This window comes from Helicoverpa zea, chromosome 27 (assembly GCF_022581195.2).
Source record: "Helicoverpa zea isolate HzStark_Cry1AcR chromosome 27, ilHelZeax1.1, whole genome shotgun sequence".
NCBI lineage: Eukaryota > Metazoa > Arthropoda > Insecta > Lepidoptera > Noctuidae > Helicoverpa > Helicoverpa zea.
Genome location: NC_061478.1, coordinates 1,086,280 through 1,108,742, shown reverse-complemented (window position 1 = coordinate 1,108,742; position 22,463 = coordinate 1,086,280). Strand labels below are relative to the sequence as shown.

Here is a 22,463-nt window from a genome sequence, read left to right as displayed (position 1 = left end):
CCTTGGCAGTCGTTACGGGTAGTCAGAAGCCAGTAAGTCTGACACTAGTCTAACCAAGGGGTATTGGGTTGCCCGTGTAACTGGGTTGAGGAGGTCAGATAGGGCAGTCGCTCCTTGTAAAGCAGTGGTACTCAGCTACATCCGGTTAGACTGGAAGCCGACCCCAACATAGTTTGGGAAAAAGGCTCGGAGGATGATGATGATGGTCCGATTTGGAAAAAAATATTTAACTGTTGGAAAGCTACAAGCTACAATATCCTCGATTGAAATATATAATGTTGTAACTTGTATTGTAAAGTCATGTTTGAATGTTACTGCAAAATACAATAAACAATATCACGTCCATTAAAATATTACTGAAGCTGAGTTTTATTTCGTACCTAATTATCTATACTTATTATTATTATTCTACTTTTTTTTAACGACGTCAAAAATCATCAATGACCCCTCCCGCTGTGGGTTAGCAGCGGTGAGGGAGTGTCAGACTCTTACTGACTAAAAACCGTCGTGTTCCGTCGTAGGCCTTTTATGTTCCAGGGCCACGGTAACTCGCGCGAACAATCCCGCAGCCCCGGCAGGCCTTGGCCCCGCTGAACCCAATACCCCTTGGTTGTTGGTCCAACGCAGAAACCAATTAGCGCCATCTAAAGGAAAAATAATAAAACAATCAAGAATTTTCTTTGAAAAGATAGTGACATTTGACAGATATACGTAAGAAAGCAGTTAGGTGATCTTCACACTGCCCCGCATCACGCTGCATCTTGCGTGTCGACGCACCTACGCGCGTTCCTGCGGGAGTGCAGATCTGCATCATCGTGCGGGTTTTTCACGCACTCACGCGCGTAGGTGCGTTTTGTAAATTCACGCACAGCGAGTTCCATTTTCAAATATACACGTCACGCCCATTCAAAATCACGCGCGGCATTGCGGGATTCAGTGTGCCATACCTTGCGTCTCGCCCCGCACCTACGCGCGGGGGTGCGTGTTTCTCCGCATGTATGTGCGTGATCCGCATGAACGCGCGTGGATGCATTTTCAGTGTGTTGGACTATGCGTGTTTTCCATACAAACGGAGATATTTCCATACAACGGAAAAAAACGCATCCACGCACTACGCTGCATCATGCGGGGCAGTGTGATAATCGCCTTACCTTACTCTGTAGAAGTTTCCAATTTTCACCACTAGATGGCGTTGGCAGAAAACTCGAGTAAAATACAGCAGTTTTATTTTATTTAAATTGGCTTTTTATAGTATGTAGTTTTAAGGGAATATTGAAGAATATTTTTGGTATATAAGATGTTAGTGCAGAGGAAATATATTTTTGTAGTGTTTATTTCAACTTTTCGAATATTATCAGCCTTTGGTAAAGACGTTTTTAATAATAATTACTTTCCATGTTACTGTACATACATTTTCTAAAAAAAAAATGCGAATAAGTCGACTCTGTATTTTGTGTCTTAAAAGATAAAAATCTAGAAGTTTTTAAAGCTAGATTTGTTTTCAAGTAAAGAGGCTTTATTTTATCATATAAAGCCAAAATGTGAGTGTTTCCCGTTTTCCGCATAGCAGTAATACAGGCCCAATGCCGGAGTGACTGGGTTGCCAGCTAATCACATTTTACCTATGTTCGGGGAGAATTACATAATATATGGGACTTGCGATTTTTTATGTATAGGTGTAATTAAGTAACATTATAAGTGTTTTAATATTGAACAAATATTCATTCATTCATTCACAACCTCGAAAAGAATCAAAAGAAAAGAGAAAGTTTATTCCTATTTAAGTACAGGAAATACTTTGTGCATCTAAACAATATTGAAAGTATTTAGCTCTTTTTTGCATTAAAATACCCCTTTGGATCTTTGAGAGGTATAAAACCATTAACCATAATTCGGTACCTGCAGTATTTTTTATAGCACGAACCAATTGTAAAAAAAGTTATGTCAAAAGTGTGCACTCCTATGTATACGCCTAATTATTACTTGAATTACCTAGGTACTTATAACGACCAGCACTTTGTACCTAATTACGCATTTAATAATGGAATACAAGAACCTACGTTTACTTACAAAGCACAAGATTCGTAAAAGACCGACACACAAACACTTTAGAATAGCTAGAAAAAGTAGATTTTCGGTGAATCGTCACCAATTTTCAATTTCTAATTTCCACTTTTCCCCGTATCACATTGCGTAACTGAGAATTTAGTCTGGCAGCCCCGCCAGTGAGTCCGCCGCGCGCTGTCTATCGGCGTGTCCCTTGTAAAATGGGCTTAAAATCGCTGCATTCGCGCATAACGTTATAAAACATAGATAAAATACAAAAAACACACATTTAATTATGATTAAATCATATTTATAACATGAGTTTATTAGGTAACAGTGACTAGTGTTTATTTTTTCACGTAAACGCCTATCATAATGTTAATTGGTAGGTAAAAAATGCAAAATTCATTCTTAATTATTATTTTTGTCATTGTTTAACTTTACTATCGAAAAAACCTTAATTTTTCTTTATTTATTTATCAATATTTCTTTTAAGTCGTGGTTACAAAAGAAACGTTAAATATGTCTGTGAATGTGATTAAGTGTGTCTAAAATGAAATAACCAACAGTGTATTTAGTAAATAATAATCGTGGAATGTAGCGGTGCCTAAAATCAATAATGTCCGCGCATTGTGTTGCGTGCTGTCGGCCGATTTTTTCTACTTCCACACACTAAAGTACTACACCATGATACTGCGACAAATACACGCTAAAACACCCCATTAGCCCAACAAAATCCTATTAATTTATTTATGAAACATTTACGCAGCCAGACATTTACGTAAATGTCTGGTAAATGTGATATTAAAACTCTGCAGTGCTATTAAATCAAGGAAGCTTGGACAACGGTCGTAAATCCGGTCCGTTCCCGCCATTTTAGTGTCAAAATTAGAATTGATTTAAATGAATTATGATATCCGCAATGTGGAGATTTCAAAATAAAAGTAATGTGGGTTTTAGTTGATTCGGAATTCGATAGATGGCGCTGTAATATTTACTGTCGTTGCGTGTCTTTTGTTTTAATTCAAGCCTCAATTAGTTATGTCTTTTGTTAAAACTGTGAATTACCTATTCAATATAAGGTAATTACAAACTTAAACAGAAAATATTAGAAAAAATACCTATTTATTGAAAACTTGCTCCCTCCCTCCGATATTACTACTTATGCTTATATTTACATACTTACTTATTTATATTATAGATGTTGAATTTCTTGATAAATACGTCTTTATCAACATGCCTAGGTTAGCTTAGTCCGCAGTGTAATCGAACAAACCATTCTTGGCGGTTGTGTAATTATGCAACGGTCAAAATTGCTGTAGACATTCATACATTGTCATATAAAATCTTCCACTGTATTTACTTACGGTTTTGAAACGTAAAAAAGAAAAAAACCTGCACTCGCATATAACTTCGATGGTAATAGGACGAAGATTTTTTTCATATTCGTGAAAATATAACTTCTTTGCCTACTCTTGCTGGTAAGATTAAGTAACAAATAATGCTTATTTTTTCACTCAAATAATTGAATGATACAGTCAAGATTTCATTCATTCATTTTAATATTTATTCATTATTTTAAAAAAACGTCTCGTTTTTTTTATATTCCTGATCTATGTACATATTTATTTTTTGTTATTATTATATTTCTTGTATCTCTTCAATAATTTGTGCATATAAAAAAATATCATACAAAAATAATAATTTTTCTGTTTTGAAAACACATTTAGTTGATAAAAACGTAACATAATAACTAAATATAAGATAAAATCGATGTGGAAATGAAAATAAAGTCGAGCTGAAGACCAGTTACAAGAAGGAAGGCAGAATTTTGAAAAAATGCGCTGGATATTCCCTGTACCAGGTAAGAAATATTTGTTAAATATTTAGTACATATTATGGAAAAAATATCTATTTATTTATTTAGTACACTATGGAGAACTTACAGCTAAACAAAAACTAAACAGTAAAAGGAAGTCATAGTCGACAGAGAGCCAATTAAAAGTCCTCGCTTATAATATCATCGTTATAACTCGTTTTCGATTCCCCTAGAAGTGTATATTTTTACAAAATCGAAAACAAACTTAAAGTTTTATTAATATTAATGTTATTCGGTAAAAGAAAACATTATATTATTAGAAAAAAAAAACTTTTAATTACAATTTAATAATTATTGAAAAACCGGCGGTGTGGCTTGCAACCCCTGCTTACACAGCAAAAAAATATAAAAGTATTGCCAGAATATTAAAGAGTGTTTCCCTCAATTTTATAATTTTACCATATTTTTGAAGACTTCGCATATTTATTTTACAAAGAAAGTTTATCTACATAATAATAATATGTATAAGTATTTGTTTGTTTGAAAGCGCTTATCTCAGGAACTACTGGTCGGGTTAAACTAGAATCGAACTTTAAAAAGGCTGAACCAATTTAGACAAAATATATCTAACTACCCGTTAGCCGTTTTTCAACGGTTTCACACTCGTCTAGCGGAAACTAGGTACTGCGAGAATAAAATAAAGACTACGTGTATGTTTCTCGAGAAGAATGTAGCTTAATAGGTGTCCAGCAGTAAAAGAGTTTTTCAAATTGGTTAATTAGTTTAGGAGCGTTTAAGGTACAAACAAACATACGAAAAAATGTTTCCTCTATATTATATAGGGTGTGTCGTTCACATCATCATCCTCCGAGCCTTTTTCCCAATCATGTTGGGGTCGGCTTCCAGTCTAACCTTATTCAGCTGAGTACCATTGCTTTACAAGAAGCGACTGCCTATCTGACCTCCTCAACCCAGTTACCCGGGCAACCCGATACCCCTTGGTTAGACTGGTGTCAGACTTACTGGCTTCTGACTACCCGTAACGACTGCCAAGGATGTTCAATGACAGCCGGGACCTACAGTTTAACGTGCCATCCGAAACACAGCCAATGGTGTCTAAGATATACTTAGAAAGTACATACAAACTTAGAAAAGTTGCATTGGTACTTGCCTGACCTGGCATCGAACCCGCGCCCTCATACTTGAGAGGTTGGTCCTTTACCCACTAGGCTACCACGACTTTTTTAGGGTGTGTCGTTCACAATCACATTAAATCGTATCGCATATACTTTATGATATTCTATGGCGAATTGTAAAAAAAATAACCTAATCCATTCAGTGGTTTAGCCACAGGAGTCATTTTCCGTTTTTATAATTTACAACATCATGTGTAAAGCAGAGATAAAGTTAGGAGTATCGAATGTTTTGATCAGTTGACAGCTGTCAGTTTTCAAGGGAGAATTTCAGTTGTTTATTTATAATGACTGACTTTTATATGGAGTTTAAATCGCACATTTTTATTATATTTACTTTGTTTGAAAAAATCATTTTTTTTTTACGCATTTACATTTTTCTTTTTACTTTGTGTTGATCGACATAATATATTAACCAGCATATTAATGCATTTCATTTAATGTGATTGTGAACGACACACCCGATATTCACTCTTAAAACTTCGGGGGTTAAAAACTACTAAGAACATGCATCCCCATCCGAATACAGACCTACAACTTGACCCGACCTACCTCTCACGACCTCCGGCTAAACTGAGACAGAAATAGCTTAGGACAATGTACGGGCAGAAATAGACTCGTGTCTTGTAGTGTGTTGACATAGTAAACATAATATTAGTAGGCTTTAAAACGTGGTCGAGTCTCTTACCAAGAATTAATGAATATTTGGTGTAACACCATTATAAAAAGTCATTACAAAATTGAAAATACTAGGAACTAGTCATAGAATATACCTACTTAGGTAATCTTAGGTAGATTCTAGCAAAAATTTAAATATGTCGTAAGATCGTGAAACGCAATCTGTACCTACTTATATGAAAATGAATGAATCAATATAACAAAGAGGAAACAAATTTTTGTTTCTTTGTTTGTATTATAAAGGATTCGAATCTGTAGAACAGATTTGAAAAATTATTTCACTGTTGGAAAGTCGCGTTCTTCACGAGGCTATAGTTTTTCCGGTTACGGGCAGTAGTTTCACTGGGATGCCGATGAAACTGCAGGAAAACAGCTAGTAGATACTTAAAAGAAACACATGGGAGTCGTAAGAAAATATGGACCGTACCACGAATGTTTGTTGATTCAACAACATCAAACGCAGGAAAAATGTAATTGTGAGCGAAGTACCTAACACATACTGAATAGTTTTTGTTAAGATTTTAAAATACATAGTTAGAATGTAAAATTATCTTAAATAGGATTCTTATAGGCGAACGTGCTTCGTCTTTAACCATTAACCATATTGTTGCTTACCAATGAGGTGCGAGCCTGTCGACAGTAAAAAAAAAATATAACTTTCAGTCAGGCATTAGACTTCTTGCGCTTGCCCAATTTTAGTAGCTGTCCCTCACAATTTCACACACTTCCAGCAGCCGTGTAATAAGTGGCCTATATCCTATCAGGCCATATACTTCCTGTGTAGCAAAATTCATTTAAATCAGTTCAGTAGTTTCCGCCTGAAAGAGCGACTGACAAACAAAGTTACTTTCGCATGTAGTAGAATGAGAATAATTTAGGTACCTATAAGCCAATGGTATTTTGCTCCTACATCCTGAATTTCTAGTCCTTTCAGCCAACTGTGAGGCAATTATTTCGAAAAAAATTGAAGCTTTCATCTACATATGTTAACAGTTTTGGGTTCAGTATTTTTCAGCAATTTCCTAAACAACAAAAAAACAGATGTTTACAGTCCGTTAAAGTTTACGAGATAATATTAAATAGACGATCAAATGCCAAATGAATCATTGTGCACTGTTTACGATTCATTAAAACGCGTGAGTCTTTGTGAATTTACTATTGCTTAATATTTACATATCTTTTGCTTCATGGGTGGTTTGTAACGGTGTACTTATATCAATATTCGCCCCGGTTGCCGCATAGTACGCGAAATATGAAAGAAAGAAAGAAAAGAAAGAAAGAAAGAAAAGAAAGAAAATAAGTTTTATTGCGCAGAATATAAGACGCATAAATGCCCTTAACAAAATGAGCATAACATAAATAAAAAGATAAAAAGAACATAGAACAAATTTAAGGGAAAATATGCGTCCCAAAGCGCGCAATACGGCCCTCGCTCAGCATAATGCTGCGACCCGAAACGAGACAGAGTCCCAGCGCTGGTTTTCAGCGATAGCCGGAGCTACCGCGATGACGCAAATATCGAACCCAAGACCCCGCATAACGTCATCTGCCTACTGCGCTGTCGTTAAGGGTAGTCAGAAGGCAGAAGGTCTGACAAATTGTGTTACCAAAGCGGTTGCCTCGGGTAACGGGGTTGAGGTGGTTAGATAGGCAGTCGTCATTATCCTCCGAGCCTTTCCCCAACTATGTTGGGGTCGGCTTCCATCAGATCAGATAAGCAGTCGCTCCTTGTAAAATACCGGTACTCAGCATCACATAGTTGGTTAAAGGCTAGGCAGATGATGATTTTCCATCATGAAAATAAAATAACTCAAACACGGTAGTGTTAGTCAATAAAATATGTTTAAAAAGCAAAAATGTTAATCGATAAAAGTGCATTCCGATAATACATACCTAATTATGAATAATTGTGTTACCAACTTAATTATAACGCGGTATAACTGAAATAACATGTAAACGAAAAAAAAATATTTGAACTCTCATCATCTTCCTGCCTTTATCCCAATTTATTTGGGGTCGGCGCAGCATGTTTTCTCCTTCCATACTCTTCTATCTGCCGTCATCTCTCGTTACGGGTAGTCAGAAGCCTATAAGTCTGACACCAGTCCTATCAAGGAGTATATAGCCCGGGTAACTGGGTTGAGTAGGTCAGATAGGTAGTCGATCTCTGTAAAACTCTGGTACTCAGCTAGATCCGGTTAGACTGGGACTCCAGACTACCCCCATAGTGGGAAAAGACTCGGGAGATGATGACGAGATTCAATTGATATTAAATTGACACGTGATTAAATTACCAATATCCCATTGGCTGCAGTGCGCTGAGGTCTTAAGTTCGATTCCTGGATCGTTTTCCTGGTTTTACAAGTCAAATCATACATGTAAATAAGACAAAAACACATTACATAGTAAATATATGATATTAAGTTTATATATTTTAATATTCTGGCATAGAATCGTCATTTATCGGCGCGTACGCATATACCCGGCCGTGACTTAAATAACTCGACATTTTATAATAGATAGGAGGTTTATTTTGGGGACATAATATAATAGTATATGTGTATAATAAATACGAATTATAAAACAAAGTAACCGTGTCTGTCTGTTTGTTTGCGATAAACACAAAAACTACTGAGCGGATTTTCATATCATCATCATCATCATCAGCCTATCGCAGTCCACTGCTGGACATAGGCCTCTCCAAGTGCACGCCACTGAGATCGATTTTCATGGATTTTCATATGCCGTACACCAATAGATAGAGTGATAAAAAACTACTCAAGAAAATATGTTCTTTTTGCCGATCAGTTTTAATACACATATGTAAATATCATAGGGTCGATAGTAGAGGTATATGGATATTTCTGTATGTTTATTACTCTTTCGCGCTACTACAAACTACTGAAGAGATTTTGTTAAAACTTGCATTCGAAACGGTTTTGTAGGAAGTGCCTACTTCCTATGGGTGACAAACCGCCGGTAAAAGCCATCGACTGGCTGTTTCTCAATACATATTTCCTTAAAGTAACTAATAGTGGGTACATAATACATAGTATTTACCATATATATTAAGACACTAGCTTCTGTCAGCGGTTTCACCCGCATCCCGTGGGAACCTCTGCAGGAACCTGGACAAAAAGTAGCCTATAGCCTTCCTCGATAAATAGGCTATCTTAAACTGAAATATTTTTAAAATCAGACCAGTAGTTCCTGAGATTAGCGCAATCAAGCAAACAAACTCTTCAGCTTTATAATATTATTATAGATTCACCCAATTTTTCAGTTTATTACTTTAAAATGACAGAGTTTTCTCATTTCCTTCATCTGGCTGTTTGCCATTTCATATAGAATATTGCTGATACCCGCGAACTAGTATAAAACCGCCATTATTATACAAGTATATGACATATATTAGTTATAAATAACTAAAGCTGTGTTCTATAAAACCAACATATATTTCTATAAACATTATTAATATAAAGAACAAAATAAAAATGTGTTCCGAAACTACTGTGACCGATTCTTAAAAAATATTTCGTTGTTTGGAAGCTAGACAATGCCCGAATAACATAGACTTTTATCCCGGCACGGGACGGGAGTGAAACCGCGGCAAAATAGCTAGTTAGTTTATTTATGTTAATATTTTATCAGCTAGGCATGCATATGCAGCAGGGTAAAACCCATGTGAAAATAGGATTGCAAATACATAGAACGACTAGCTTCCACCAGCGGTTTAACCCCCATTCCTTGAAAATTACTCCACGCACTCGGATAAACTTAGAAAATGTCCTTCCTCGATAAAAGAGCTATCTAAAACTGAAAGACTTTTTCATATCGGTCCAGTTGTTCCTGAGATAAACAAACCAACTCTGAGAGATTGAAGGAATAGTGAGTGCACTTGTGTCTGCGCAAATGCTTGTGCACTATAATATGTCCTGCGCAGCTGGCTGATCTCGTTATACGAGAACTGCCGCCGTGGCCGACAATCAACTAGGAGGACATTCTATGAAGATTTTTATACTAATTTAATTGCAATATTTTTCCAGTTCTGCTGATGTCGTGGTTCGGGGTGGATCAAGTGAAATCTAACTCCTGCATTCGGACTGGTAATATGAGATGAAGTATAGTGCTGTCACCAGTGTTGTACCATAGAGTACTCGTTGCTAGTTGTGTTGTGTTTCGCTGTGGGAATATCGATAGAGTGTGCCACATCACTATTGTGAATCTATGGTTTGTTTTTTTATGAAAATTATTTTTTTAATGAGTTGTGGTTATTTAAAGTTGTTTTTTTACAATTAAGAGTGCATTTTTAGGTTAAAAAATTATACGATATTTATAACTTCGAAACTAGCTTTGTATAAACAATTTTCAAGCAATACTTGCTGATTAATAGGTAGGTTATCAAACCTACAGATGTTGATCTTTGGCAGTCGTTACGAGTAGTCAGAAAGCAGTAAGGGTTGAAGTCAGTCGTTTCTTATAAAACACTGGTACTCAGCTGCATCCAGTTAGACTGGAAGTTGACCCCAACATAGTTGGGAAAAGGCTAGGCAGATGATTACCCAAGAAACAAAAAACTTCCTAAGACCTCAAAAGACAAATTGCTCTTTGTGGATACTTAATTTAAAAAAAAAAGTCACATTCGGATAGCAATATCGGACAGAAATTAAAGCAGCTTTTATCTGGCAGGTAGCATTATCTATCAGATAACTAAGTGTCACTTTATCGGGCGTGAATATGCTCTCATTTATAAGTACTTCAGTATCAGTTAGTGTTCACTGGTCACACCGCAGTTCAGTCTAAGCCTTACCAATATGGCGACTGCATCCACTGGTGCGAGAGACTGCACAATCGTTAGATAGCTCTGATCGTTGCTTTTATAGTTTCCACATCGAGTGGTAGAGGTTTCTTTTACATTATTAATGAAATATAGTATTCAGTTCTATCTGCAATTCTGTCAGGTAATTTTTAAAGTGTCAATTATCTGATAGTTAATGCTATCTACCAGTTATAGGCTAGGTACTTATAATTTCTGTCAGTATAAAAGTTATAGTTTATCTGTCAGATAATCAGAATTTCTGAGACTTTATTAGTAGCCGGCCATCAGAGTAGCTTTAGTAAACTCTTTTTGTTCCCCTTTTTTTCGCACTAAGAATAATTTGGCAAATACCAGTGATGTGAAATTATCGATATTTCCGCAACTCGATAAGTGTATTGTGTTTGAGTGCCCACAGGAATGTGTGTTTAATTGTTGGAATTGAGGAATGCAATAATTGCATGTAATTCTTAGTCACGATAGACAAATTAAAATTTTCTAAAAAAAACTTAATAATAAATTTTCCAAAAAAAAAACACTCAAACATTTTTCTTCCTGTGAATAACTGATCTTTGTTTTCAGATTTTTTCTAATTATGTACTTACAATGATTTGGTAAGAAATACATAAAAAAAGAAATTTCACTTTTTTTCTAAACAAGAATATTTTTTCATAATTTTTAAATACAAAAGCATTTTTATTTCTATCTTTCCTCTAAAATACAGCCAACCAGTCTATGGACATGAGAAAAAAAACTTTATTTCAACTTTTTTTTATTCAGTTATTTACAGGACGTATTTTTACTGTGTACTCTTTCTATCTAGATAACTGTGTAGTGTTTTCTTTCTTATATGTTTTTATTTTCTTTTTTACTAATTCAAGCATGGATTTTCAGCATTATGGGCACTAAGTATCAGCCCCCTTGTTCAGGCGGAATGCCAGAGTAAGTACTGATTTCTCTTTTTTATTTCTAAAGAAAAACTCACGAGCTTTTAGGCTTTTACAGAAATAAAATAAAAAAGCTAATAAAAGCCATTTTTTTTACACTAGCCAGGTGCTTTGCTTACATTAATTTTAATTCACGATGAAAAATTCGGTTAAAAATTTATAAAAAAATCATGATAGAATTTGAAAAATGTCGTAGACTGGGTTGGCTAACGCAGAAAAAACTCTTCACTAATGTCATTTCCAGCTTTTTTGTTTTATTTTTATTTTTTTGTTTTCTAACAAAGTGCAGGTAACATTTTAGATAATCATTGACTAAAAATACAACTAAATTAGTAAGTAAAATAGAAATACATTATTTATTGTTTTTCTATCTCTCTTGTTCGTTTGTGCATGATAATACTCTTCTGTAGAGCTTATTTTTAACATTTGTAATAAATATATAACTTGCTGAGCTAATGTCAAAATTCTCCAATTAAGTATATCGCTTATAGAAACCTACAGGTAACCATGTAAAATATTTAGAAACGATACTGGCTTGTGTATTTCTGCTTGTATGTTAGAAATTGGTATGAAACATCTTTTAGTACACATAAGCTCACGGTTGCCATGACAACAAACTGCATGACACTCCCTTAAGCCACAGTTTAAATAAACTCTTGTAAACTTGTAAAGCTACATACTAACGTTCGTAACAATGTCACTCATACACCCATGTGCTCGATGCACGACACTCAGTACTGACAGCATCGGTAACGCCGGTAAAAGCTCGTTGAATATTAGTATGTAGCTTCACAACTGTATCTTTGTTATGTGCTTAAGCCGTCATGTCACTGCTTCATTGCTCTCTGCGTTAATGCTTTGCATGTGTGCGTAGCGTATGCTTCATACCTTCGCATCTTTGTGTGAGTTTGTGTACTATAAGCCTTTTGTGTCAGATGCTTTAAGGTGAATGTGACGACTGGTGGTAGGACATTTAAAATTCATCAGATTATCATCAGAGAATAAGATCTTATCATTCGCAGTGATAAAATACCTATGGGAAATCAAAAACCCACCATGTTCCTTCTTAGGCCCTTTGTGCCCTAACTCGCGCGAACGATCCCGCAGGCTTTGGCCCGGGTCTTATTACTCCGACCCGAAGTTCTTACAATTAAAATATTACCCGATAAACAAATATTTTTAACATACACAAGTTTTTCGGATTACAATCAAATTGAAAGAACTTTCAGAGTTAAACAAAGTCATCAAATATTACTTTGGAGTATATTATTACCGCGAATAATAAAATCATACCTCTATATTACTGTACCCGCTATACTACTATATTTCCCGCTACCAGTCGAAGCTTTCAGAACTCCAGAGATTACATTTATTTAGAAAAAGCCTTGTTTAAATCTACAGCGAATGTGTGTTTATGTGTTTGTACGAGTCAAATATATATGGTAATTGGTAAGTTATTACATATATCAAAAAGGTGATGTATAATTTTACTGATGCACATAATACATGCTACCTTACACCTTAATTCTATGACAGCTTTAAAGCATTCAAAATATCCCAAAATACTGAAACCAATTCATAGTCTGATCTCAGCGACTCATTTTCGCAGCTTTAATTTTCTAAGTTAATGAGTTAGCAAGTTGAGGCCAAGCTAATAAAATTATGCTTATCATATCCCAAGCTAGGCATTTTAGTATCATGAATAAAAATGATCAGCTTTTTAATCTTAATAATAAGTGCAGTTTTGTCACATAATTACTAGCCTATCACAGGCTTTGAAATAAAACAATACACGCCAATTATGTCTAATGCAATTCTCAAAAATAATGAGTATGCTATGCTCGTGCTTTATCAAAGCCGCGCGGATCGATCGATCATAAAGGTTAAGCGACGATGGATGACCATCTCGTAATCATAACGAGTTCTTCCTTGTTTTGGAAGGCACGATAAAGTCAGAAAGTCTGTGCTACTAGTCTTACCAAGGTGTATTCGGTTGCGCGGGTAACTGGGTTGAGGAGGTCAGACAGGCAGTCGCTCCATGTGGCACACTGGTACTCAGCTGCATCCGGTTAGACTGGAAGCCAACCCCAACATAGTTGGTAACAGGCTAGTCAGATGATGAAAAACTAAAAATATCTAACAAAAAATCGTCGAAAACAAACCAATCTTAATAATCATATCTCTCCTCTCTGAATTCAAAGCTGCATTAAATAAATATGAAAATTTACATTATAAAGAAGACGTCTCTAAAATAGACGCCGATATACTGAATTCTAAAACCGGCGCGTGCGACGCTGAGGTGCGATATAACGTACTGACGTAGTATCAAATAGTTAAAATTAGATCTTAGTTAATGACTATCTTGCAAAACGTTTTTGTGACTGATTTATATTCTGTTTGATCTCGTTTGTTTCAAAGGTGTTAAACCGAGTAATGGCGGACTATTTTTTTTTGTACCGGTGAATGTCAAATTGTGTTTAATGCTCGGTACACCGAGCATTAGCATGCAAGCATGAGCAGATTGCTGTTTTTCCAAATTATGTAGGTACGTGCAAATATTAATAAGAAAAGATGACTTTTTAATATATTTTTTTATGAAGTTGATCTAAAAGAGATTTGGCACTTTTTTTACAATTTCTACTACCTAATTTAGTACCTGAGTCGGAAGTCTAATTTACCTTCATACGTATTTTTCTCATGTTTTTCGTCAACATTAAAATATAATGAGACAATAAAAATCTTCGTAGATTTTAAAATCTATTTATCGACAAGTTTCCAAATCGAGATGTCACATCACTAATCTCGCTAATGACACATGTAGGGTTGCGCCGCAAATATCGTAAACCAATTAGTTTTATCGATCGTGTAATAGATGTTACATCGACTATCTTGTTTATAAGAAAAAATCTATTCTCGTTGGAAATATTAATTGAATAATTTGATTACTTGACGCATTTTCTACACTTTGATAAATGCAATAGTATCACCTTTTGAGACTGGTCAACTGAATTATGTAATCAGCTTTCCTCACAAGAATATATATTATTGCACATTGACATTTAATGAATAAAATGAATCAAAGAACGTAGTGAAATATGTACTAATTTGCCAAACTAGTGCACACAAAAAAGAACCTTAGGGCAAGCTTAGACGAACAATTAAGTTGCGCAATATCACGAATTGTGTAAAATTGAACTTGTAGATTTAATATTGAAGATTGCGCAATGATGCGCGACTTTTTGTAGGTATTTTAATATTGCGCAATTTAATTGCTCTTCTACATAGAGCCTTACTCAGAAATCAAAGCCCTCTCCAGTGCCTTGTCACCTGAAAAAGTACTCGATACCAAGTATCGACTTTGCATATTTACCCTCGATCCTTGTAAACGCTCGAGTGTCGTCGCTAAGTCCCTGTGAGTCGAAAGATTTTGTAAAAGTAGGTAGGTACCTACCCTTTTTTTGTTAACGTTGCTTGGTGTCCGGATAAACCAGGTACGCGGTCTTTTTAGTCCAGTGAAATTAGTTGATGTCTATTGTCCTGATTGCCAACTTAACAATAACTTTACCCAATTGGCAAAAAGGGTTGTGTATCGCGCGTAGATTCTTTACGTATGTTTGTATTAATGTTCGTTCCTCATATCTTCGAAACGGCTGAATGGATTACGACAGTCAGGGTATAGTTCGATTCTTCTTGATAACCCATTTGGGTAAGGACCTCATAGCTAAATAACCAAGAATTTTATAAAATAGTTCCCTAACTGCGATTGTTCTATTTTTCAGTTCTTTGAAATAAAATTCAAATTTTGATGCAGAAGGGATTTGTTCATAATATTTTTAACCGCTTTCCCAAAAAGGAAGAGGTTCTCTATTCGTCGGAAACTTTTTTTAGGCATAACTTTGATGCAATCAAAAGCGAGCGTATAATCAAAGTGTTTGGGGACTTTTCAAAGTTTAACTAAACTGCCTCTAAGTTTAACTAAGCTGGCTCAAACCAAAAAGACAGTTTTTGGTTTGAGGACCAGGCAACCCTATATGATAACCCTATACGGTTCTACCTGACCTACATATTAACCCGAGCAGCAAGCGATCTAGACGCCAGATTTATGCGATTAGAAGAAACTTGTGAGTGGCAACTTGTGGACTTTCATATGGTACCTTTGCCTTTTTGCTGTTACTCCCTGAAAATAAGAGGGTTATGATTTTTCTAAGGAGGTTAGATTCGAAAGCCGGCTGTTTATATTTGTATTTTTTTTTTGCATCTCGTTAAAATTATCAAAAAAAGTAAAAAGATTTTACCTAAAAGATTCTTCACTTTTCTATCTCTTATCCTACCTAGGCTACCGAATTTCCCTATGATATGCTTTTCTATACCTGTTTCTAAGTTTTAAAACAACCAATAGAATTTCGTCACCCAAATCGTCTCTACCCACTTAGTAGTATGCCTGAGCGGCAAAATTCTGTAGCTTGTTTGAAAACTTTATTATGCCGCCAGTAAAATAAATTCCAGAAATCCTTTTAAAGCCATTTAAAAGGATTTCCGCGAACTAGCCAAAGCGACAGGTAGTCTGCCGTCCTAGACAGACATAGTGGCCTACATTACAACCACTTCACGAACCACGCTAGACTTTCAGGCGACGGTCTTCAACTGGGGCTACACTGGTGGGCGATTCGTGTTGCCCGCGGTTCTCGTTAAAATTCAATAGCAATATGTAACAAAATTCCGAGCACAATGCATGTAGCTCGTCAATTCGTCATTTGCTGGTATAAATAAATATGGTTTTCTGTGCAGCGACTACTTAGTGGTTAAAGTAAAATACCTGGCTCTCAAGTACGAGGGGCGAGTTCGATTCCTTGTCAAGCAAACATCAAAGTTACTTTTGTAAAGTTATATGAATTTTCTAAGAGTACCAGATACCAATGGCTATGCACCTGAGTAAAGGTGAAGAAAACATCTCTAGGACGGAAATCTAGAATCACCAATCCTTGTTTGTATGAGAAGAAAGAATCCTGAAAGAATCCTGTACCCTGCAGTGGGACAATAAAAAGGCATCTGATGCCCTAATAAATACATCGTCTTTCCTCAAAACTTTGCAAAGTCCTTCCGACCACACTACCTTATAACCACGAATATTCACGGCACTCCGTCAATGTAGACCTACCATTAAAAGAACAATGGCGCCACAAACCAATAGCGAGCATTTAAGCCGACTTTTTTTTCAATTCCAGCGATTGGAATATATCACAAGGACTGTTCTCCTTGACATCGCGTGTGTATATAGCCTTGCCATGATTTTGCATACCCTAGCTACCCTAGTACCCTAGCTTTGACAATTAGTAGATTTTTATCGCATTTCGCCTTGGTAGGCTGGTAGAATGGCAACAGGTTTCGCATAATGGTTGTTCTAGCCCAGTAGGCTAGTAGGGCGATCGATTGTAGCATTGAAATCTAGTTATTGTTGTTCTAGGTTTTTCTGTCTTTTTATGAGTACATGGCAGGTATTATTTGCCTGAAGGGAAACTTTAAAACACGCTTTCATAGCAGATATTCCTCAAACAATTGACTACCGGTAGGAGCAATGACGCCGAAAACCGAGCGACGGGTCTTTTGCTGCGCGGAATGATAAATCGAGGATTATAACGCTAAAACTGGCAAATGTGAAAACACTCTTAAATATTTTTCCAGAACACAGCCTAGCGAACTCTTCATTGAGAATGTTCCAAAATTCGAGAGTTTTGGGATTGTTTGAAACCGCAGAACGAAAAGACCTAAAGCACCTATATTATAGTCATTTAATAATGTATCATACCCCATAACTCAAAAAAGGGCGTTTGAGCCATTTTGTTTTGATTTACAGATATCATGCTAACATCACACGCTGAGTAGGTTCCTATTAATAGTACAGGTCAACTTTATCATATCGCAAATGGCCCCAATAACACAATTACATATTGCAATGTATATAAACATCATTTTATCAGCTCAACATTAAATTACAAATAAACATCGCATATTAGTGTAAACAACAGGGTACATTAAAATACATATTTATAACAACAGACTTTTTGCTTTCTTCATACATATGTATTTCTAATTGCAATAATTAATATTCCTAATCACCTTCTCCATTAAAACAAGCTAATCACAAAAAAACGCTCCTTAAGGTACCTTTTGAAAGTAAGCCTACTGCAACTGCCGACCGCACTTGCATCGACTGCATGACATCAGTCAATATCTGAGGGCGACTGCACGTGCTGCTGCCGCTTCGATCCAAAACGGTTTCATGTAAATACATACAAACCAGTGGTGCAGCTGCGGCCGACTTCATGCAGTCGATGAGCGATCGGCAGTTGGCATTCAAAACATGCCTTTAATAATAACATGTGCATCAGTCAAAACTAACTGTAAGGCGGGCCCTAGACGTACAATAACATTGTGCAATATTACATCAACAACATTATGCAATTCAAATAGTCGCTAAAAATCATTGTACAATTCGTAATATTCGCAATATAATCGCTCGTCTAGAGACCGCCTAAATTTTCCCAATCGGCAACCCCCTCAAACCCAATCGGCAAAGTCCCCAAAATTCTAATCGGCCTTACTGTTCCCAGCACGGACGATATACTGTTACGAGTGCGACAGTTGGACTGACCCGCGGTGCAAGGACCCCTTCAATTACACTGCGTTGCCGCGAGATCAACCACCTCTGCAGACTTGTAACGGCTGCTGTGTCAAGATGGTCCGGTATTCTAAGAGTCGTGAGTATTTTAACATTTTATCTTTACTAATATTTAAAAGACTAGCCCACGGTTCCACCCGGGTCCCATGGGAACTACTTCCCGTACTGAGATAGGATATTATAGCCTATGTTACTCGGGAAGAGTTCAGCTTTCCAACAGTGTAAGAATTTTTCAAATCGGTTCAGTAGTTTTGAAGCTTTTAGGGTACAAACAAACAAAATAAAAAGGTTTCCTCTTTATTAATGTACATGAGGATTTGTTTGTTTGTTTGCTTATCTCAGATTCGACTGGATGAATTTGAAAATCTTTCAAGAATAAAAAGTCACATTATTTTTGTGAGGGCAATAGGCTAAGTTTTGTCCTGTTACGCGAAGTAGTTTCCAACGAATGTAAAACCGCTGAAAATAGCTAATGAATGGAGAAATTCAGAGATAAATTATTTTAGAGTCCCTGTGCGAAGTTCCAATATAAAGCATTATTGCATATTCCATACTTCAGTTATTTTTCTATCCTAAAGCCATACAATAATACTAACAGCCCTTTCACACGGCAGTCCAGTTTTGCGGGACCGGCATTTTACTGTATCTTGCAAAACTGAACTACGTGTGAACACAGCGTCCGATTTTGCAGGATTCCCGCTTTTTACTGGACGAACGATCCAGTAACAAGTGACAAAACCGAATCGCACAAATCGACGGGAACAGCTTTTTGCAGGATCCTGCATGCGGTCTGCTCGTGTGTACACTAGCATATAATATCTTTTGCGATCAAACGGGATCCTGCAAAAAACGGTATCCTGCAAAAAACTGGACTGCCGTGTGAAAGGGCCGTAACACGATGGTAAAATAAACGGCACATCTCAAGGGGTCTTCATTTAAACGTTGCACTCAAATTGGGCGAGCCGCCAAGCGTTATGCTGGGTTAATTTTTTGGCAATGAAGAGCACGCCTGTTTGTCATCGTTTGACAATTTAAATGGTAGACAAGAATCTGTCATTTACTGAGCAGTTACTTATGTTGTTTTGTTTTAAAAAACCGCTAATAGTGTCTAGATTTTTTAGTTATTGTGAGTGGTGGGTGTGACTAGACTCGTTTTTATGTATATTACAGGCTGATTCCTACAATTATAACCATGTCCCGTGGGAACTTCTTCCCGTGCTGGAATATAATGTAGACAGTAGACTCTGTCATCCAGGAACAGTGTAGCTTCCTTACAGTGAAGGAATGTTTCAAATCAGATCAGCATTTTCGGAGCTTTTATTCATTCGTACGTAGTAGTCCCACGGGAAGCTGTGAGACTGCTGGCAGAGTCTACTGTTTTTATAATTTTCTCAGAATTAACCTATGTATATTCAGATAGTTTATTGCGTTCCTTAATCTGCATAGATGTGAAAATACAAAAAATTTACACAAATATGGACCCTTATGGGCTTATTCCATTTTGAAAACAGTGTCTACTTCTTTCTTGCAAATTCTTCTCCATAAGACTTGACGTTCCGAAAGAACCTGTGATAGCTCTAAATACCTACAATAAAACCTTTGAATTCAACTTTAACACAATTTTTTATCTGTTTCCAGCGTACGAGGTGGTCCGTCGAACATGTACCTCACAGCTACAAATAAATCTATTCATGGTAGACCACGTCTGTATGATGGAAAGCACTGGCACGGGCCACATGTGTTTCTGCGAAGAAGACATGTGTAATACCGCGGCGGCGCCCGTCGCGGCACTCGCATTGATCGCAACACTGGCCGCATGTGCTTGCATGAGGTGAAGTAGGCATAGAGACTGCCCCGAGCGGTCGATTGTCGATAACCGATATCGATAACAACACTGTCCATTAACTGTCAAACTATAACGTCGGTCAGTCATCGATTGAGAAAACTGTCACTGGTCTTACTCTAATGATGTGTGAATATCGATGAATCGACAATCGATCGACTGTATCTTTGGGCCCTACCCTAGCTGAGATTTAATTACATTTTTCGTCCAACTGTAGACGTAGCTTAGTGTTGTGCTTAGTTTTTACAGCACAAAGTTCCAATATTCCCGTTAAGCTGCATCAAGATATGCTTGGCTTGACATTTTTGAAATAATAGCGATTAAAAAAAATGTGTGGACTACTTGATTTTAAGAGGAAGTAATAAATAGAAATAAAATGCATCAATTAAAATAAAGCGATAAGAAAATGCGAGTTTTACAACAATTATTTCAGCGAATGATTCCCACAAAACATACATATCTAAATACCTAATTTAAAGCTACAATCATTAATCAGTACTTAAAAACAAGGAAATATGAAAGATAAAACCCAATCTTAAGGTCAAGTAATACCACACAATGTCAAAGATTAACATTTAAATAGAATATACAGCTTCAAGCTTCCAAAAGTGTTGTCCAAACTAAGCACAATTTACTCCAGAAGCTAATATCATGTTCAGCAATTTTTGCTCTAAAATTATTAATAACTTTTCCTGATTAAGCATGTATATAAAGCTCGGTATAAAAAGGCGTTAGAAATAATAACAGTCTTAGAGCGAGTGCGTTTGCTAATCTAAATGGCAGTGGAATTGTGATCGCTGCCATCTAGTGGGATTTTCGAGTACTAATTTCTCCTGCAAACGCTTCTGATTGGTCCAATTATCGACCAATAAAATTTGCTCATAGTTGCACCTAATATTAGAAGTGGGCACCTGTAGATAGAATAAATCGAAATTGGAAAGAAACTAGCGAGTACTGCCGAAATATAGACGAATAGATATGATAAGTGCATCGGATTGGTGATATATTATATCAGTTTTTTTAAATTAGTCTTAACAAACGGTTGTGTTTTTATTGTCTTCTCAAAAGACGTAGATAATTAAATTGTCAATTGAGTTTTAATTTTTAGTTGTTGTAGCGTGTATCGTATGTTAATTTTAAAGATAACACATTTTTTACCAAAGAGTACATGATTCGCAATACAAGCTGTTGATTTGCATCCGTGCCATATTCAAGGAGGTAATTATGCTAATGATTCTCGACCCAAATCAATAAAAAAATTGGTAAGTAATTTTTTTTCTTTATTTTTTTTTTCGGAATTCCGTAAATGTCGTCTAGCCTTATTTAAACTTGGCGCGTATGTTACTGGCGTTAAAACCGTGCTGCACCCTCACACAAACGTAAACACAAAGCATACGCTACGATCACTCATAAATTTCATTCATAAAATTGGATTACTTCAGAAATACCACGACATTACAATGACAAAAAAAGCAGTGCATATTAGTTATTTCCCATCTACTGTAATTCCAATCGATTATTTACGTATTGTATGTCCTCCTCCTGAACTATGGCACAAATGCAAATCAACACCTTGTATAGTTGAAATTATCGATATCGATATAGTGAGATTGTCACAACACTAGTTGAAACGATGCGTTAAAACAGTGATGTAACTTAAATAAATTAATCGATATACTTTGACTAGGTCCTAATGATTTTAATTACAGTAGTTATAATTTAAAATAATTATCAGAAGCTAGAATACATTTTAAAAAGCCAGTTAATTTAAAATTAACGTTCCTACATTATAATTTTGACATTTATTTTTCATAATCTGCGGGTGACATAGATTATAAATTAAAAAAACAAAAATTAGTAAAAAGGTATGCTAGAACTTAGTCGCAAAAACGGTTAAAGTTTTATAATTATAGTGTAAAGAATAAATAATTTTATGAAATTAAACACCAAATACATTTTAATCATTAATGTTAAGTTTATAATATAATTGTAGGTTAAAAACGCGCTTCTATTGGTGGCAAGCAATCGCTTGTCACTTCTGCGAAAGCAGTCATTTACCCAGAATATTTTACGGATACTCTTAAGCGGTAAAAAGATATAAATTCAATAAAAAAATCTGTGAGAAACCCTCCACTAAAGAATAATATAGTTTCGTCAACTACGAATTTATCAAATATTAACTAATTTATATACTTACTTATAAATATCAAAACTTGTTATAATAATCCTTTTGAGGGTTATAAAGTCATTCACAGACAGGTCAAACTAATCAGATCCCCTTTTTTGTTGTTTCGTTAATTATTAAAAGTTAACATTTTAAATTGCTACCAACATGGAGAATAAAATTACTAGCAGAGATGTCATAAAGTATAAAATCGCCTATGAACGTAGCGCGACAATATGCGGTATAGGGTGTTCGGGGGACGAGGAACGTTACTAACC

General features: G+C 35.9%; 1 protein-coding gene across 5 annotated transcripts; it reads left to right on the top strand.

Annotated features, from left to right (window-relative positions):
* Positions 1-2,277: 2,277 nt before the first annotated feature.
* Positions 2,278-21,196, top strand: LOC124643300 (protein quiver). 5 transcript variants are annotated; one of them, XM_047182229.1, is made up of 7 exons: positions 2,303-2,431; positions 3,296-3,527; positions 3,777-3,910; positions 9,783-9,842; positions 11,447-11,494; positions 18,111-18,257; positions 19,817-21,196. In XM_047182229.1, the coding sequence occupies exons 3-7, from the start codon at positions 3,886-3,888 to the stop codon at positions 20,011-20,013; spliced, it is 477 nt and encodes a 158-aa protein (XP_047038185.1). In that variant the 5' UTR covers positions 2,303-2,431; positions 3,296-3,527; positions 3,777-3,885; the 3' UTR covers positions 20,014-21,196. The 5 variants fall into 5 exon arrangements, with proteins under 5 accessions (XP_047038188.1, XP_047038186.1, XP_047038185.1 ...); XM_047182230.1 differs by lacking the exon at positions 3,296-3,527 and having other exon boundaries at positions 2,299-2,435; XM_047182228.1 differs by lacking the exon at positions 3,296-3,527.
* Positions 21,197-22,463: the final 1,267 nt, after the last annotated feature.